Consider the following 19023-nt stretch of genomic DNA (forward strand, 5'->3'; position numbering starts at 1 on the left):
CACTAAGCAAGAACTGGTTGAAATTGTATCCAGTGAAGGGGTGTATACTGCAGAGGAGGAGTTAATCTTTCTGTTTACTTAGTGTCCTCCTAGTGGCAGCAGCATAACACCCATGGTCCTGTGTCCCCCAATGAGGCGTAGGAGAAATTGTGATATTCTCACCTTCCAGCGGCCCCCACAGCCTTCCCGCTCCTCGCGATGCTCCCGTTCCCAGTAATGCATTGCGACAATGACCTGTGATGACGTAAAGGTCATCTGGGGTCATTGCCGCAAGGCATTACTGGGAACGGGAGCATCACGAGGAGCGGGAAGGCTGCTGGGGCCGTCGGAAGGTGAGAATATCACAATTTTTTTATTTTATACATTATATCTTTTTACCATTGATGCTGCATTGGCACCATCAATAGTAAAAAGTTGGTCACACTTGTCAAACACTATGTTTGACAAGTGTGACCAACCTGTCAATCAGTTTTCCAAGCGATGCTACAGATCGCTTGGAAAACGCTAGCATTCTGCAAGCTAATCACTCTTGCAAAACGCTAGTGTTTAGTGGGAATATGCATGCCAATTCTGCATGCGTATTTCCCGCGGCAGGGAGTTGTGGAAATTTCCGCGGCAAATCTGCAACGTGTGCACATAGCCTAAAGGTAGGAGCCTTTTTTTCAGGTGGGGGCATTTTTAATCTAAATTGAAAACTGTTTTTTTTTTGCCAGTTTTTCATTTGCTACTTATTTTCCTTTTAATGCAAGCAATTTTTTAAGATGTATTTTATATGTTTGCCGGATTTGTGTTTTTATGTTCACTATTGTGGCCATGGTTTGGGTGGCGGGTCTCAATGTTTTCAAGTGATTCATCAATTATGACGTTAAAATAAAAAAAGTCTCACATTTTTTAGCTGAACATGCACTAAATAGTTGCACGAAAAGAAAAAAAAAAATGAGCATTTTGTATTTGTGCAAAATTCATAACCATTGGGAGCCATTTTGAAAAATTTCAATGAATGACATAAGACACAAAAAAAAAAATGTATTGGGAGATTAAAAGATTAGTCATGTCCAATCCTTTATTTAACCCCACGAGACGTCATGCCCTCATACACATATCCAGTGGGTTTAGATGCCATCACTGACATTATGGTATCCAGTATGGGCACTGATGATTTTGGCTTGACCAGTGGTCTCCAACCTTTGGCTCTCCAGTAGTGTTGAGCGAAACTGCTGGGAAAAGGTTCTCTCAGAATGCTCGTGTGCTGACCGAGTGACTTTGGCGTGCTCGAATAATATGTTTGAGCCCCCGCGTCTGCATGTCTCTCAGCTGTTCGACAGATGCAACATATGTAAGGATTGGCTAACAAACAGGCAATCCCTTCATACTTGTGTCTGTTGTCTGTCGAACAGCCACGAGACATGCAGATGCGGGAACTCAAACATATTATTCGAGCGTACTGAAGTCACTCGGTTACCACCCAAGCATGGTCAGATAACACCTTATCCCAGCATGTTTGCTCATCGCTACTCTCCAGTTGTACATCCCAAAGTTATGCCTTGTTGTACTATTATGGGTTTATTATATATTATAGGACCCTGACGGTAACATCTTTGGCCCAACTGTGTATCCTGGGGAGCTGTTGGGTGTTCGGCTTCTTCATGTTCAGCTCTGCTACCCCCTTCTTCGTATACGCCTTCACCATCCTCAATACGCTGCAAGGATTACAGATCTTCTGCCTGCACTGCCTCATGCACAAAAAGGTGAAAGAAAGGGGGCGCAATACGGAGAGGGGGACTCAGGGGGTTCAGCGCTCTCACCATAATCCTATTCATTGACCCACAACTTGTTCTGTGCTACATTCATCCGTCAGGTCCGGGCAGAGTATAAGATGTGGCTCTGCGCACTCGCACATTTCAAGGCTCCAGTTTACTCCGAATTCAGCAACACCAGCAATACGCAGACACACAGCAAGGTAAGAGGCTGCCGGCAACATCCTGCCAGTGCGTATGTAGACTATGGCGTAACGTCTTGTTTTAGAGGCGTGTAATCCCTTTACAACCAGGCTAGTTTCCATGTTATTGTTTTTTTTTTCCCTACCCTTTTTCCAAAAACCATAACTTTATTTTTTTATTTTTCCATCCACATAGCAGGATGAGGGTTTGTTTTATTTATTTTTTTTGATAGACGAGTTGTACTTTTGAATGTCATCATTCATTTTATCACACGATGCACTGGAAAGCGGGGAAAAAAAATTACAAGTGTTTCTAACATTTAAAAAAAATAAATAAATAAATTAAAATTCCACAATTGTTTTTAGTTTTTTTTAATTTAACATGTTCACTATGTGGTAAAATTTACCTAGTAATATGATTCTCCACTTAGTACGAGTACGCAGATGCCAAAGTTTATTTATTTAATGTATTTAAGTGGTGAAAATAAAATTAAAAAAAAGTGTAAAAACAAAAAAAAATAAATAAATAATTTTCTTTTGTCGTCATTTTTCTAGACCAGTAATATTTACAATTCGAGATATGGGGCTATGAGGCCTTAATTATTTGTGCTCTGTGTGGATGTTTTTTTATTGATACCATTTTGGGGGCATGTATTGATCGCCTCTTATTGCATTTTCGGATTAATTTTAGATTTTGATAGCTCAGACTTTGATTAGCACATCAACACGGAATGTGTTGTGTTAAATGTGTTTGTTAAGTCTCTGGAAAAACACTGGATTGAGTTCGAAACGCATCACTTGGTGACAGTCTTTTACACCTTGTTTTTTTATCTGTCTAGTGGCAGGATCGTGGGCATTGCTGCAGGTGTCAGCTCTCACATAGAGCCGACACTTGCACCCGATCGCCACGTCGCTCAGCGCGAGGCCGTGTGATCGCGGCGCCGTACATACACTGTTTGCGAGAATGCAGCGCTGTACATGTACAGCGCACGTCGGGAAGGGGTTAATGCCAAATGATTTAGACTAGGAGGTCATTAAAGCTGCTGCTGGTGTAATGTGTAGATTTCCTGATACAGGTTCATAAGTATACACTATGGTCAAAAGTAAGTGGAGGCCATTAGACCCACCGAAGGTCACGATTTAGGAATGTCTCTGCAGATTTCATCCTTGAAAATGTAGAAGTTGAGATCTGCAGGAAATTCACGGCATTTTTTGTAACAGGCCGACGCCATATCAATCCGACATATCCTTGAACTGTCAACTTACTGTTAACTGAATGCTCTATGTCTCCTTACAGGCCAAAGCAGGCAAGGAGTCCGGCTTATGATGACTGGTGCTCGGCTACTAATGGACGCCCTATCGTAAGCGTCTTCCTAAAGATATTTCCCCCACCATTCGGCTTAGCCAAAGAAAAAGACGACCGCCTGGCTGCTTTCAATACAGAATATTAATTCAAGAGAACACCATAATGGAAACCTCGACAGATCGCCGCACTGATCACAATTCACAAATATAAGATCCAAACCATAAAAAAAACCTTTAATTTTTTTTCCCCCTTCTTTACATAAAAGCCATGAATAAAAAACCCACAATGTTGTAAAATCAAAATAATTTTGTCACGGGCGGTGCGGCCAGACGAGAGAACAAATGAGGAGCCAGAAGAAAAACTGAAGAAACGGAGAAGGCCGGGTTATCGCGACTGTTCAACTGTGGAGAGAGGAGAGAAGCAGATGTGAGCGCTGCGCATAGGTCGGGTGTACATATCCTACCCCCCATGCTTCCAATGCCTGTGGTACATATTTATAGACATGCACTTTGTATACCAAGCTAATAAACAGATACAACTTCTGCTCGGCCCTAGGATTGCGCATTACTTCTACAGACATTTGCCTTGTGACGGCTGTGTGGCAAAAGACCATGAGAGTGCGCCCGATGATCGACCCCCCATGACAGGTGGATGTGCAAAGCCAAAACAGCACAGCTCCATACACTGTGCAGTGGTCACTCGCAGGTACTGCGGCTCAGCTCCTATTGAAGGGGATGGGAGCTGAGGTGTCTTACACCCAAGAACAGCCGTGACACAAGGACATACCCTTTAATTACTCAGCGAATTTACAAGCCTCTGTAATGTACAGGAAGACATAAATGCAGGCTTTAGGTAAAGCATCTATTAGAGGGATATGTCCAACATTAAGTACCTACCTAAAGGACAGTGATAACCTAAATGCTGGAAACAGAATGACTGATCAACCCAAGTACAGACGCTTGGTGCACCCTTGGCACGACCAACACTGGTGCACATTTCTGTCGACTTGTTTTCCCTCCATAGTATATATAAAGTCAGAATTGTCAAAGAAGGTGGTGGTGGGGGGGGGGGGGGGGGGGGTAGAAAATACAAGTAGGTGGGAAGATGCACTTATACATTTGGCCCCACCATGATGCACCGAGCACCTGTGCCTTGTTTGAACAGTCATTCTGTGCTGAGAGTCCCTTTAAAAGGCACTGTCCAAGACATTAATGGCTATACACCACATCCCCCATTGTAGAACAAATGAGGGACTGTTCCCAACACTCAATCAGGGAAGGTTTCTACAACTGACAGCAGCAGGACATGAGAAGCGACCATGTATAGGAAAAGAGTCACAAGGGCCACTCTAACCTGGAGCTGGGGACCCTTCCATCTAAGAACTGGGAGAAATCTACGGGTGTCACAATCACAACGTTTTATCAAAATCCTTAATACTCACTGTAAGTAGATATGTCTATCTCATCAGGCAACTCGCCCACATTGACTTCAAATCTGTCCTGAACGTCATTCAGAATTTTGGCATCTTGTTCGTCAGACACAAAAGTAACAGCCAGACCCTTCGTACCGAATCGGCCGGCACGAGCCACCTGGTCAAGAGAAAAGGAGCGAGATTAGGCCATAAGACATCATGAAAATAGAGATAAGGATGTACGGCTTCAGACAAGTTATAGTCCGGGGGCTTACCCTGTGCAAGTAGGTGTCAGAGTCCTCCGGCATGTCGTAATTGAACACAATATTGACCCTTTCGATGTCCATACCGCGTCCGAAGAGATTAGTAGCTACCAAGATTCTTCTCTGGAAATCTTTAAACTGTTGGTATCGGGAGAGCCTGCGGGACAGATATTAGGTCAGTCATCTATATCAAAACAAGGAATGTCTACAGCAGGGATTGAGCTGCTGTGTGACTACAAGTCACAGCATTCCGCGACATCCACAGGCTGTCCGGGGATGTTGGGAATTGCAGTTTCACAACAGCCAAGACCTACAATAAGTGTACGGTTATCACTGCACATTGTTAAAAGGGATCTGGTCACGTCCTTTATTGCCATTAACATGCCCCTATTGTCTTGTTAGTGATGCATATCTATCGCAAATATCACATTATACTTTGAGGATCGCCCCACATACCGTTTTGAAGTTCTCCACGCCCATCGTATTAGCATTCCTTCACATCACTGCAATCTCCCAGCAGATCCCACGCAATGACGCTGGCACCAAGTCCTTCGTGCGCATACTCCGGAGCCACTTCGAGTCAGAGCGATGAGCGGGTATACAGTGACACGCATAGTGTGTGCCCTCAAACACTATCATGTGGCTACTGACTCAGCGGCTCCGGAGCATGCGCACATAGGATTTGAAGCTGGGACGACGTACATTCAGATTCAGGGCACAGGCCTGGGCAGCTGATCGTCAGGGCACAGGCCCGGGCAGCTGATCGTCAGGGCACAGGCCCGGGCAGCTGATCGTCAGGGCACAGGCCCGGGCAGCTGATCGTCAGGGCACAGGCCCTGCTAGGAGATTAGCTTTTCAATGCAAAGATCTACCCCCTCCCAAGACTGAAACATAAGGTATGTTGTGGGGCAATCAAAGTATGAAAAAATGATTTTTGTGAAAAATACTGGGGCATTTTACTTGAGACAAACATATTAGTGACATGGTTCAACCCGAGAGGTTCCCCTTAAAGCCCAGAGCTGTGATCACAATTGTGCAAGCTTCAGAGCAGAAATCTGCATTTTATTGGCATTCTAGTCTTCACTATACAGGATTATTTTAATTTTTGCAGTATTAGCTTACACTAAAGGCATAAGCCAGCAGCACTTCAGTTGCTGAACTACAAGTCCCAGCATGCCATGACAACGACAGGGAGGTGTAGTTTCAACAGTAGCTGCAGTGACTCAGGTTAAGGTTTCCTGAAGTAGCATCTCAGCTGCACCGTAGAGGCTCTACTGACTGTTTCCACCATTTAAGATGGATGCTGCCTATAAATTTGCAGACATATTATACACAGGAGAACTCACCTCTCTTCTTGCATCATTCCCCTGTGAATCGCGATGGCTGGGAAGTTCTGCTCTATGAGGAGCTGTGCCAGCGCCACACATCTCTGTACAGACTTTACAAAGATCACCACCTACAGGAGAGATGTACAGACAAATTAAACCAGTAGTCACTGCTCCCATCACACCACAGGATGTGCCACAGCTTTCAGCCCATCTATACCCTAGGAGGCGCCTTCAATTGTGCTTACAGTCACCAGTCTGAACAGAAGCGAAGGACTGATTTGGAGATATGCGGGATGGGAAGTGACAACTACTCCGAGCACGGTAATGGCTCACAAGTGGTGATCGCACCATTCAGTATTGGAAACAACTCAGAAGGATAGGTGTACACAACAAATTCTAGACATTGGGGTATCACCATCGTTTTAAAGCAGAAAGAATGGACAGGTAATCCCTCTTAGCAACTCAACTTCTTTTAACCCCTTCATGACCCAGCCTATTTTGACCTTAATGACCTCGCCATTTTTTGCAATTCTGACCAGTGTTCCTTTCTGAGGTAATAACTCAGAACGCTTCAACGGATCCTAGCGATTCGGAGATTGTTTTTTCGTGACATATTGGGCTTCATGTTAGTGGTAAATTTAGGTCGATAATTTCTGCGTTTGTGAAAAAAAGCGGAAATTTGGCGAAAATTTTGAAAATTTCGCAATTTTCACATTTTGAATTTTTATTCTGTTAAACCAGAGAGTTATGTGACACAAAATAGTTAATAAATAACATTTCCCACATGTCTACTTTACATCAGCACAATTTTGGAAACAATTTTTTTTTTTGCTAGGAAGTTATAAGGGTTAAAATTTGACCAGTGATTTCTCATTTTTACAACAAAGTTTACAAAACCATTTTTTAGGGACCACCTCACATCTGAAGTCAGTTTGAGGGGTCTATGTGGCTGAAAATACCCAAAAGTGACAACAGTCTAAAAACTGCACCCCTTAAGGCCGGCGTCACACTAGCGAGTTTTACGGACGTAAGAGCGCAGAAAATACGTCCGTAAAACTCGCCAAATTTTGCACAACATTAGTAGTGTGGAATATGCAAAAAAAAAAAAAAAGGGGGATATGAGATGGTTTACTGTATGTAAACCATGTCTCATATCCTGTTGGGTTTGGGAAGGAGAAATGAAAAGCCGGCAATTGAATTACCGGCTTTTCACATACATCGCGCTGAAGTAAATATAAATATGTTAATTTTTTTTTTTGGTGGGGTTTAAAAGGGCTACAGGCAGAATCCACCTGAAAAAGACTTTGTGTGCACATACCCTGAAGGTGGCTTTGTGTACTGGACACTTTTGGCTTTAGCTGAGTGAATGAGGACTTCTACATACATTTAATATTTATGCCAGGAACTGCTCTGATCTGAAACTTAGTGCTCCGCCGCAGGGTGAACAGCCCCCAAATACAGAAGTGACTGCAGATTTTTCATACTAACCTGATTAAACTCCAACACATCCAACAGGTCGAACAACTTGCGGTTCTTCTCGCTGTCCTTCAACTTAACGTAATATTGCTGCAGGCCATGAAGCGTCAGTTTGGTCTCATCATCAACAAATACCTCCATAGGCTGAGGAAGAAGGTAAGGAAGGAAAAAGAAAAATGTAATGTACAGAACAAAAAGAAACTAAACCATTTGGTAAATGTCAGTTTTCCAAATTGAAAAAGCATCTAAACCTGTGTGACAAACACCTCTGTGTGGCCCTGTAGCAGATCAGTAGTGGTCAGGGTCCTAAGACACTCAACACTGCCCAGTCTCCATCTCCCACCACCTTCGAGACATGCGCAGTTTAGGAGACAGGACAGAGGCTGGTGAAAATGCCAACACTACATGGTATCACACAGCAGGAAGGCATTGGGGCAGTTCTTGGCTATAACTCAGGACGCAGGTAATGCAGCGCACATGTTAAAGGGTTTACATTGCATCACAAAATACATGGCACCTCCGTGCAGCTGATCTGTGATACCACACAACTCATGGACAGTTGTGACACATTACAGACAGCAGCCATGTTTGTCAGGTCCTAGACAACCTCTCCCTGTACACCAAACATTTCCCAGCTCATAAAAAATGGCCTACCAAACAAGAAAAGTAAATGGGCCACAAAGTGACAATAGCAGCAGCAGCGTACTTACATCCTGCATGAATTTCCTGCAGACGGGACGGATCTCCTTGCTGAGTGTGGCGCTGAACATCATGCACTGCTTCTCGTGAGGGGTGAGACGGAAAATCTCCTGCACGTCCCCGCGCATATCTAATGGAAGCGCAAAATACAAAGATATTTACAGCACGCCACAAAGTGACACTATGTGCAATTTTTTTTCTACTTTGTGTTCATGTCCTGCCACTTTGTAAAGCCATGTATGGCTGAGAGTAGTGAGTCCTGAATGCAAGACCCCGAGCTATTATCTGTAATGGACTGAGAGCAAGTGTACATCTTACCTACAACACCACTAAAAGCAGCAATACATAGTTTGCAACGCTAATATAATGCAGACGTTGTAGTTGATACAAATGGAGAGACATCAGCTGTTGGGGGTCCGACACCAGTGATCCCACCTCTATTGACTCTGAATACCCAACTAGTAGATAATGGGGTTTTGCAGAAAACCTCACTCCCCAGGCAATTTTTGAACCACCCATTTTCAGTCCTGCTCTGGCACCATATGACTTCGGTTGTTAACAGCTATATCACTCAGGGGTTAGTGTGTCACTTTTTAAAAATCTTCTCAACGCACCTCTATGGGATTTCAGACAGGAGCTCTGAAGTCTCATTTTAGGTCCCACAGGCTTGTATTGACAAAAAAGTGACTCCCAGAACAAACCATGATCCGGAGGGTTACAAAAGTAGTTATGTGGTGTCGGAATGACCTGAGTGGGGCTGAAAACAGGCGAAGACGCTGATCAGTAAGTATGTAACCAAACACCTGATCCCCCAATTGAGTTGGGAAAAAAAAAATAAAAAAAATGGCAAAACATTGGAGTGGTGCTTGAAATAACCCCTGTCCCTCAGCTGCTGTTTTTCTGAAATCTAAAAACCCCTTAAAATATATACATACCGTATATACTCGAGTATAAGCCGACCCCCTAGTTTTGCCATAAAAAAACTGGGAAAACTTATTGACTCGAGTATAAGCCTAGGGTGGAAAATGCAGCAGCTACCGGTGAATTTCAAAAATAAAAATAGATGCTCCATACCGTTCATTATGGCCCCATAGCTGTGCTATATAGTGCTCTGCACCATTCATTATTGCCCCATAGCTGTACCATAGAAAGCTGTGCCATATAGTGCTCTGCACCGTTCATTATTGCCCCATAGCTGTGCCATATAGTGCTCTGCACCGTTCATTATTGCCCCATAGTTGTGCCATATAGTGCTCTGCACCGTTCATAATTGCCCCATAGCTGTGCCATATAGTGCTCTGCACCGTTCATTATTGCCCCATAGATGTGCCATAGAAAGCTGTGCCATTGCTGCTGCTGCTGCAATAAAAATAATAAATGACATACTCACCTCTCTTGCTTGCAGCTCCTCAGCGTCGCGTCGTCTCTCTGCAGTGACTGATCAGGCAGAGGGCGGCGCGCACACTATATGCGTCATCGCGCCCTCTGACCTGAACAGTCAGTGCGGAGAGACGCCGGGAAGATGGAGCGGCGCCCAGCGTGTGGAACGCGGACAGGTGAATATGACATACTTACCTGCTCCCGGCGTCCCGCTCCTTCCCCCAGACAGCTGGTCTTCGGTGCCGCAGCCTCTTCCTCTGTCAGCGGTCACCGTTACCGCTGATTAGAGAAATGAATAGGCGGCTCCGCCCCTATGGGAGTGGAGTCCATATTCATTTCTCTAATGAGCGGTCCCACATGACCGCTGAACAGGGGAAGAGCTGCGGCACCCGGAGACCGTGGGACTGCAGGGACAGCGCCAGGAGCCCCGGAAGCAGGTAAGTATGCCTCAGCGCCCTCTCCCCCTCACCCGCCGCCGACCGTGACTCGAGTATATTTGGGCTGAAAATCTCAGCTTATACTAGAGTATATACGGTAATATTATTATTAATAGATGTCAGCTCTAAAATATGTGATTTTCAGTGACCATTTGCCCACCACCACTTACCCAGCTGCTCCAGCATCTTGTCACATTCATCCAGAACAAAGTGCTTGACGTTCTTCAAATTGAGGGTCTTCTGTCTAACCAAGGCCAAGATACGGCCCGGAGTGCCAACCACTATGTGAGGGCAATTTTTGCGTAATGTATCTTCATCTTTCTTCACGGCAAGACCGCCAAAGAAAACTGCAACCTAGAACCAGAACAGAAATGAAATGCATGATACTAATGAAGAGGAAAGAGTGCAAAAACACACAAACAAAAGAGGAAGAGGTCATCCCTCTCTTACCTTCACTGAAGGCATGTACTTGGAGAAGCGCTCATACTCCTTGCTGATCTGGAAGGCGAGCTCCCGTATGTGGCACATCACCAGAACCGATACTTGTCCTTCAATCGCCTCGATCTGCTGAAGAGTGGCCAAGACGAAGACTGCGGTCTTGCCCATACCAGATTTGGCTTGGCACAATATATCCATGCCAAGGATGGCCTGAGGAATACATTCATGTTGTACTGCAATAGGAAAACACGGAAGTCAATACAAAGTAAGGGTCACTCATCTGTGATGCTTTATTCTCACTAGGTTAAATTACTTTACAATCAATGCGTTCATGACTAGGGATGAACGAATAGCTTTGGATAATTCCTTATCCAAATAGCTGCATCAGGAACCTGGATACCTGGAGCGCTCCCCATAATCAGCTGTTCGCCTCAGCTGCATGTGTCGCGGCCCAATAAATAGGCTATGACAGCCGCGGCACCGAACAGCTGATTATCAGGAGCACTCCAGGTATCAGAGTTCCCGATGCAGCTATTCGGTAAGTGACACAGCTATTCGGATAAGGACTTGTCAGAAGCTATTCGCTCATCCCTATTCATGACCTCTAGGATACAAGACAATCCTCAGAAGATATAGCTCAGCGCTGCCTCCATTTCACCATTAGGTACCAACAAATCGGCAGAGGAAGGCTTCTGTCCACCTTCTGAACTGAGCAGCAATGAGCATACGGGACTGTCACTCCATTCATTCTCAATGGGACTGGAGGACAAAGTCCAGCAGTGAATGAATGAGGATGCAATCAAACATGCGCGTGGTGCCTCCAAGTTTGGCAATTGAGGCGAGTCCCATACACCGCTTAGTAAGAAAAGAAACATGGTACCAAAACTATACTGTGATCCCTTCATTGTCAGGTTCCAGAAATTGGACCCCACTAGTCACAACAGGAGGAGCTTGTGGGGACAGTCTATGGCACATAAATAAAAATTTTTTAACTATATGATGCACTCCCCCCACCCCCAATTTTGAAAGGCAAATGTAGTGCTATGGGGGGCACGGCGGTAGCAGTGGGGATCACGGGAGGCAGGGTCGCCACTGCAGGAAGCCGGCGGCAGCAGGAGCGTGGCAATGCTGCAGGCTCTGGGCTGAGAGGAGGTAATGTCCCAACAGTGTGAGGCAGAAGCCATTGATCTCGCAGTAGTGGGCTACAGAAGATGGCGCCGTGCTGCAGCATGCGCACATTGAGATATCGGCTCAATGACAAGCCAAGATCTCAATCTATGCATGCACCGCTTTTGGCATCATTTTCCTGAAGCCCACCGCCAGGAGATGAGTATGTACAGCGGGGACTCCACTCCTGTCTTGCACCGCCAACATATTCCCTAATGCCCACAACAGCAGATTAATGGCTCTTACTTCGCACCCTTAGGACATCATCTGCTCCCAACCCCTGCAGCATCTCCCCACTCCTGCTCCATTCAACCCTCACAAGCTACATTCGGACCATAAGATGGACCCGAATCTTAGTAAAAAAAAAAAAAATCATTTTCTTGGTATTTTACTCCTCTAAAGCCTTGGAATGAACCAACTAACCTTCAGAGGGGTGCTCAAAGCCACAGTCCACAATAGCTCGCAGCAGCTCTGGCTTTAGCAAGAAGTCTCTGAAGCCGGAGCTGTGGATGGACACATAGGAGCCTTTGACCTCCTTCCTGCCGGTTGGTGCGGGGGTCTCAGTGGGTGCCTGGGGCTCATCGTCTTCTTCATAGTCCAAGAGCTCGTTTTCAACATCTTGTTCCGTCATGGTGTTATCTGTCTGTAGGACAAGTGATATGATAATGAGCCATTATTACAGAGAAAAAAACAAAAAAATGACCGAGATGTTGGTGAGAACTGCATAGAACACCAATGGAGAATGTCATCAGCATGAGAAATAAAGAAGCAACAAGAAAAGATCCAGCTCGCCATCGTAGGATCCAAATGTAGTGCGGAGCACGGAGGGCGTCTGCGCCTGGACACAATTAGAAGCAGAAAAAGTAGAAAATCCAGGAGTAAAACTTTTTTTTTTTTTTTTTTTTATGAGTGAATAATAGAAAAGTGAAAAGAAAAATAATTAAGATTCCAAATTCATAACACAGAAGACATAGTACAGAGCTACACGTTCCAGGTATATAGTCACAATCATGACTAAGGGTGTTATACACCTGAAACACGTAGATCTTACCTGTGACTTCTTCATGGATCCTGTAGCCATGATATGAATTTGGAATTTTAGCATTTTATCCCAGCAATTTAAAAAATACATACTTTATTAAAAAAAAAAATTTTAAAAAAAGTTTGTGAAGCTGGATTCTTAACTTTTTCGCGCTATACAGGTCCTTCTCAAAAAATTAGCATATAGTCTTAAATTTCATTATTTACCATAATGTAATGATTACAATTAAACTTTCATATATTATAGATTCATTATCCACCAACTGAAATTTGTCAGGTCTTTTATTGTTTTAATACTGATGATTTTGGCCTACAACTCCTGATAACCCAAAAAACCTGTCTCAATAAATTAGCATATTTCACCCGTCCAATCAAATAATAGTGTTTTTTAATAAACAAAAAAACCATCAAATAATAATGTTCAGTTATGTACTCAATACTTGGTCGGGAATCCTTTGGCAGAAATGACTGCTTCAATGCGGCGTGGCATGGAGGCAATCAGCCTGTGACACTGCTGAGATGTTATGGAGGCCCAGGATGCTTCAATAGCGGCCTTAAGCTCATCCAGAGTGTTGGATCTTGCGTCTCTCAACTTTCTCTTCACAATATCCCACAGATTCTCTATGGGGTTCAGGTCAGGAGAGTTGGCAGGCCAATTGAGCACAGTAATACCATGGTCAGTAAACCATTTACCAGTGGTTTTGGCACTGTGAGCAGGTGCCAGGTCGTGCTGAAAAATGAAATCTTCATCTCCATAAAGCATTTCAGCCGATGGAAGCATGAAGTGCTCCAAAATCTCCTGATAGCTATCTGCATTGACCCTGCCCTTGATGAAACACAGTGGACCAACACCAGCAGCTGACATGGCACCCCACACCATCACTGACTGGGTACTTGACACTGGACTTCAGGCATTTTGGCATTTCCTTCTCCCCAGTCTTCCTCCAGACTCTGGCACCTTGATTTCCGAATGACATGCAAAATTTGCTTTCATCAGAAAAAAGTACTTGGGACCACTTAGCAACAGTCCAGTGCTGCTTCTCTGTAGCCCAGGTCAGGCGCTTCTGCCGCTGTTTATGGTTCAAAAGTGGCTTTACCTGGGGAATGCGGCACCTGTAGCCCATTTCCTGCACACGCCTGTGCACGGTGGCTCTGGATGTTTCCACACCAGACTCAGTCCACTGCTTCCTCAGGTTCCCCAAGGTCTGGAATCGGTCCTTCTCCACAATCTTCCTCAGGGTCCTGTCACCTCTTCTCGTTGTACAGCGTTTTCTGCCACATTGTTTCCTTCCAACAGACTTACCATTGAGGTGCCTTGATACAGCACTCTGGGAACAGCCTATTTGTTGAGAAATTTCTTTCTGGGTCTTACCCTCTTGCTTGAGGGTGTCAATGATGGCCTTCTTGACATCTGTCAGGTCGCTAGTCTTACCCATGATGGGGGTTTTGAGTAATGAACCAGGCAGGGAGTTTTTAAAAGCCTCAGGTATCTTTAGCATGTGTTTAGAGTTAATTAGTTGATTCAGAAGATTAGGGTAATAGGTCGTTTAGAGAACCTTTTCTTGATATGCTAATTTATTGAGACAGGTTTTTTGGGTTATCAGGAGTTGTATGCCAAAATCATCAGTATTAAAACAATAAAAGACCTGACAAATTTCAGTTGGTGGATAATGAATCTATAATATATGAAAGTTTAATTGTAATCATTACATTATGGTAAATAATGAAATTTAACACTATATGCTAATTTTTTGAGAAGGACCTGTATATTAAGAAATGCAGCATAACAGGAGGGCAATAAAAGGGGATTTTGCTCTTTGAAAGTTAGCAGCAGGAAGGGAGGCTTATAAAACAAAGAGGTCATACTCAGCCCCCGAATCCACCAACAGTCACTGGAACGAATGACATTCCAAACCAGCAGTTGCCGGGCCCTAGCCACAGCTGTCAGGTGAACGGTAGGGACGATGTCACCTTTTCCAACCAGGAGACTGTTGGAGCGGCAGCACAGAACAGATTCGGGGGCATGTGTGTGTTATAAGTCCCCCTCCACAATGTGCCTTTTTACAGGTAATACACCTAGATGTGATCACTGACCAAGTAGAGCAAAACCCATCAAAACCTGAGCGAGAAATCCAGGCTTCCAAAACACTAAAAGTCAAAGGTAGCTGCCATAATAACTGCGTGACCCCATGGTGGCGGCCGTCATGTTTAGTACAAAGTCAATAAGACATCAACTGGCGAGAGGAGAAGTGACCGCAGGCTGCATCTGAATATAGAGGGTGACCGTGCACCGCAGCGCCATTCATGCTCTACGGGCCTGTGGGAGATGGTGCTGTCCGGCCATACCAGACCTCTGACAGTCCCATAGACAATGACTGGGGCTGCACGTCTGCCCTCCTCAGACAGAGCGCAGTACAAATGCCATGTTTAGCCGCGACCTGTGAGCGCCTTACGGTGGGAGAGGACGAGCAGAGACCCCACGTGAAGCCGCCTTCTTTCCCAGCTGTTATCACACCTACCAGAGAGTTTTAGAAGTCGGCCATTTTGTTGAAAGTGTCTACAGTTGTCAAACATCACCTGCTATCTCCTCAGAGGTCACTGCCCTCGGGGGTGACGCTCACTCACAGTCACCAGTGATATTTCTCTCACACAGGAGGAAGTGGCTGATAACAGAGAAAAATAGCTGACAGCTACACCCCGCGGGTAGCTATTGGTTTAACAATTATAAATAAAGTTTGTTGAAAGGAACAAGAAAAAAAAAATGTCTTAAGTTCTGGGAAAGTGTGAGCATTACAATAAACTTTATTTATAAGGACCCGCGGGACACTGAGCGGGCCGCGTCCTCCCCCATCCCGGTGGTGTTGGAGCCGAACGTACACACAACACCCGGGCCTAGCCGTCCCCACTGACCCATTCATCGATTATCCCTCCTCCCGCCATTGCGCGCCATCTTCCCCGGACATCCTGTGAGCACAGCCGCGGCCGGCGCTGACCAGAGCTCACCCTCTCCCCCGTGTCCGACCCCCCGCACCACAACAACGCCCCTACCCGCTCACCTCTGCTCTTCTCCGGCTTCTCCTCCACGTGCGCTATAGCCTGACCCCGCCGCCGTGCCCAGAAGAGAGTAGGCCAGCGCAAAGCTCCTCCTGCTTGTTGTGATTGGTCGCGTCCTGCTGACGTCACATCGTTCCTCTCTTCCTATAGGTCATAAAACTCTTAGGCGGGGCGCAATGTCCAATGAAACAAGGAAGAAGCCAGGCTTTTGTTAAAACAATCTCGGCAGTTCATTGGTCAGCTGCATGGGCGGGGCTACAGAAAGAGCCAATAACAGTAGAATAATATCGGAGGTGACGTTTAAATTTTTTTCCAGATTTTTTTTTTTAAAAGCTTTATTGATTCAATCAAATTTATAAATAACAAAATAATACAAATCTGCCCCTTCAGTGAGAACCATTGTCTGATTCCTTGCACTCACTTTTTTTGTGCCTTTATATTTTCCTATGTAGTTTTTTTCAGCAATGTTTTCTTTTGCAAAATCCAAAAGTTTTTCGAACAGAGACTACATAAAAATAATTCTCCTTTTTAAATAAGTTTTTGGAGATTTTACTTTTCTGAAGGATTTTTTTTAGGGGTACGCTCACACCCCTAAATTATTTTGCTCCGAAATCCACTTGAAAAATCTCTCGTTAGAGTAAAGATACCCAACTCTATGTAAAAACGTCGTCTTTCTTTGTTCGGTCTTTTAACCCCTTAAAGACGCCAAACGATTCATTAAGAGGCGACATTTCCATTTTTTTGGCGTTTTCCGCACTGAAGACGCTCCGTACTTTACAGTGAAAAAGCTCAAAAGACGCCGGGAGTCTCTGTGAGCGTTCTGTCAGCGTTCTCAGAAACCACTAATGGCTGCGTCATTGTTGAAAGGAATTAAAAGACGCAAAGTCCCCATAAAACTATGAATTTCATTAAATTTGCCATAAAATATCCCTCATAACAAAAAATACGAGTCCCTGGTAGGTAATATGGGGTAAAGAAGGACGATAAACCAACTGGAAATGCATCCTAATACATCCTATAGGTACCAGGAGCCAACCTTCGCGGCCAGGCAGCATCACCTATAGCGATTATAAGGCCATGTTCACACACTCAGTATTTGGTCAGTATTTTACCTCAGTATTTGTAAGCCAAAACCAGGAGTGGAACAATCAGAGGAGAAGTATAATAGAAACACGTCACCACTTCAGTATTTGGTCAGTACTTTACCTCAGTATTTGTAAGTCAGAACCAGGAATGGAACAATCAAAGGAAAAGTATAATGGGAACACGTCACCACTTCTGTATTTATCACCCACTCCTGGTTTTGGCTACAAATACTGAGGTAAAATACTGACCAAATTCTGAACGTGTGAACATGGCCTTGGGATAAGAGACGAGAACTGTAAAGTTCGAGGTTTGTTAGCGTCCGGTGCTGAACTTCGAACATGGACTTTTCCTTGAAATCCATTTTACAGAACATGGAGGAGAGAGAGATTTTCCAACGCCAAAGTTCGGGTCCTCATTGATTTCTAGGAGGTTCAGCTGCAGGTTCAAGTTCGGGTACAGTCTGGTAGCCGAACCAAACTTTAGACTAAAGGTCAGATGAACCCGAACTTCCACAGGTCCGCTTATCCCTACTTAGGATGCGTTTCCAGACGATTCATCATCCTGCTTTACCCCATATTATCTGCCAGCGACTTGTGTTTTGGTTATGAAGGATATTTTGTGGCAAATCTTTTCAAATTCATAGTTTTTATGGGGTATTACAATTTATGTCGGTGACCCACTAGGTATCATACACAATGTAAGCTCCAATTAAACGATGCCCCAAATAAGCAGAAAAATCAATTAAAAAAAACCTGTGTAGTCAAATACGTTATAAAAGGTGAGGCGAGGAAAATACTAAAATATCGCTAAAAAATGAGACAGTTCTGGTTTATAAAAGAATAGAGAAAATGAGCGATTCCTTCTGCGGTTTCTGCATGTAAAACAGACGGTTTTGACCATCGGAAAGGAATGTCATGTGACCGTACCCTAAGGCCACGTTCACATATTCAGTATTTGGTCAGTATTTTACCTCAGTATTTGTAAGCCAAAACCAGGAGTGGGTGATAAATACAGAAGTGGTGACGTGTTTCTATTATTCTTTTGCACTCCTGATTTTGACTTACAAATACTGAGGTAAAAAACTCACTAAATAGTCGACATGTACACGTGGCCGGCTTATAGTTGTTGAAGAGTTTTCCCTAAAGCAATTATTTTTTGCAGCCTTTTGATTGGTCAGTGCTTAGTTTAGAGAGGTTTCCTTCAAAATCCGCTGCAACAAAATCACATGCACTTTTTCCTCACCAGGCATCTCGCTATTCCACCATAGTTGCTCAGGTTTCCTGTTTATTGTATTGCCTGTGCAGTAAAAAACATAACATGGCAACTTCCTGAGAGGATTTCTGAGGGATTCAAAAGTCTGCAGTCACATAGAGTAACTGCAGACTTTCAGGACAAACCTGGAAAATCTCTTTAATAAAAAAAAATGACAAAATTAACATTTAGTTTGTGCTGCTATATTCCAAAATCCATAACTTTGTTTTTGTCATTTTTCAATTATGGAAAGACACTTTTCTTCTGCATGTGCTGTCGTTTTTATTGGTAACATTTTAAGGCATATATGGCTTTTTTGATGGCTTTGCATTCATTTTTTTAAAAGAGAGGATAGGGGAGGTTGTCCCAAAAAAATTCTGGCATTTTGTTGTGACTGAATTTTTCAGCGTGAGACAAACAACATAATATTTATTTAGTTCAGACTTTACCATGTGTTGATTATATTTATTTTAAGTTATATTTCAAGGTTGGATTCAGGAAATGTCGTGGGAAGTGCTGGACAATGTCGGACCTGAGTGGGAACATTTATTTTTTAGAATCAATTGGTGAACGAGGGACAGTGTCTTGTTTTTATTTCTCTCTTTTTACGTTTTTTAGGTTTCCATTTGTGGTCTACGTCAGATTGGCTATTGTTTTTTTTTATGAATTGGTAAAACAAGGAAAGTGTCAGAGCTAGTGTTTTTTTGTTTTTATTTTTGGCTATTGGGTTAGCAATGGGGGTGCGAT

General features: G+C 44.0%; 2 protein-coding genes across 4 annotated transcripts in view; one reads left to right on the forward strand and one right to left on the reverse strand.

Moving 5' to 3' along the window:
- The window catches only part of LOC143774869 (adhesion G protein-coupled receptor E5-like), a 163597-nt gene extending 159810 nt beyond the window's left edge, over window positions 1-3787 (forward strand). For all 3 annotated transcript variants that reach the window (XM_077262640.1, XM_077262641.1, XM_077262642.1), the window contains 3 exons: window positions 1580-1748; window positions 1859-1960; window positions 3237-3787. In XM_077262640.1, coding sequence (XP_077118755.1) covers window positions 1580-1748; window positions 1859-1960; window positions 3237-3266 — 301 coding nt within the window. In that variant the 3' untranslated portion in view covers window positions 3267-3787. The remainder of the gene's footprint in view (window positions 1-1579; window positions 1749-1858; window positions 1961-3236) is intronic.
- On the reverse strand, window positions 3453-16121 carry DDX39A (DExD-box helicase 39A). Its single transcript, XM_077262643.1, has 10 exons — window positions 15942-16121; window positions 12268-12487; window positions 10690-10910; window positions 10410-10593; window positions 8434-8552; window positions 7736-7867; window positions 6266-6375; window positions 4932-5076; window positions 4687-4834; window positions 3453-3646 (listed from the first exon to the last, which is right to left on the reverse strand). The coding sequence occupies exons 2-10, from the start codon at window positions 12473-12475 to the stop codon at window positions 3630-3632; spliced, it is 1284 nt and encodes a 427-aa protein (XP_077118758.1). The 5' UTR covers window positions 12476-12487; window positions 15942-16121; the 3' UTR covers window positions 3453-3629.
- Between the last annotated feature and the right edge of the window lie 2902 nt (window positions 16122-19023).

This window comes from Ranitomeya variabilis, chromosome 5, assembly GCF_051348905.1.
Source record: "Ranitomeya variabilis isolate aRanVar5 chromosome 5, aRanVar5.hap1, whole genome shotgun sequence".
Taxonomy (NCBI): Eukaryota; Metazoa; Chordata; class Amphibia; order Anura; family Dendrobatidae; genus Ranitomeya; species Ranitomeya variabilis.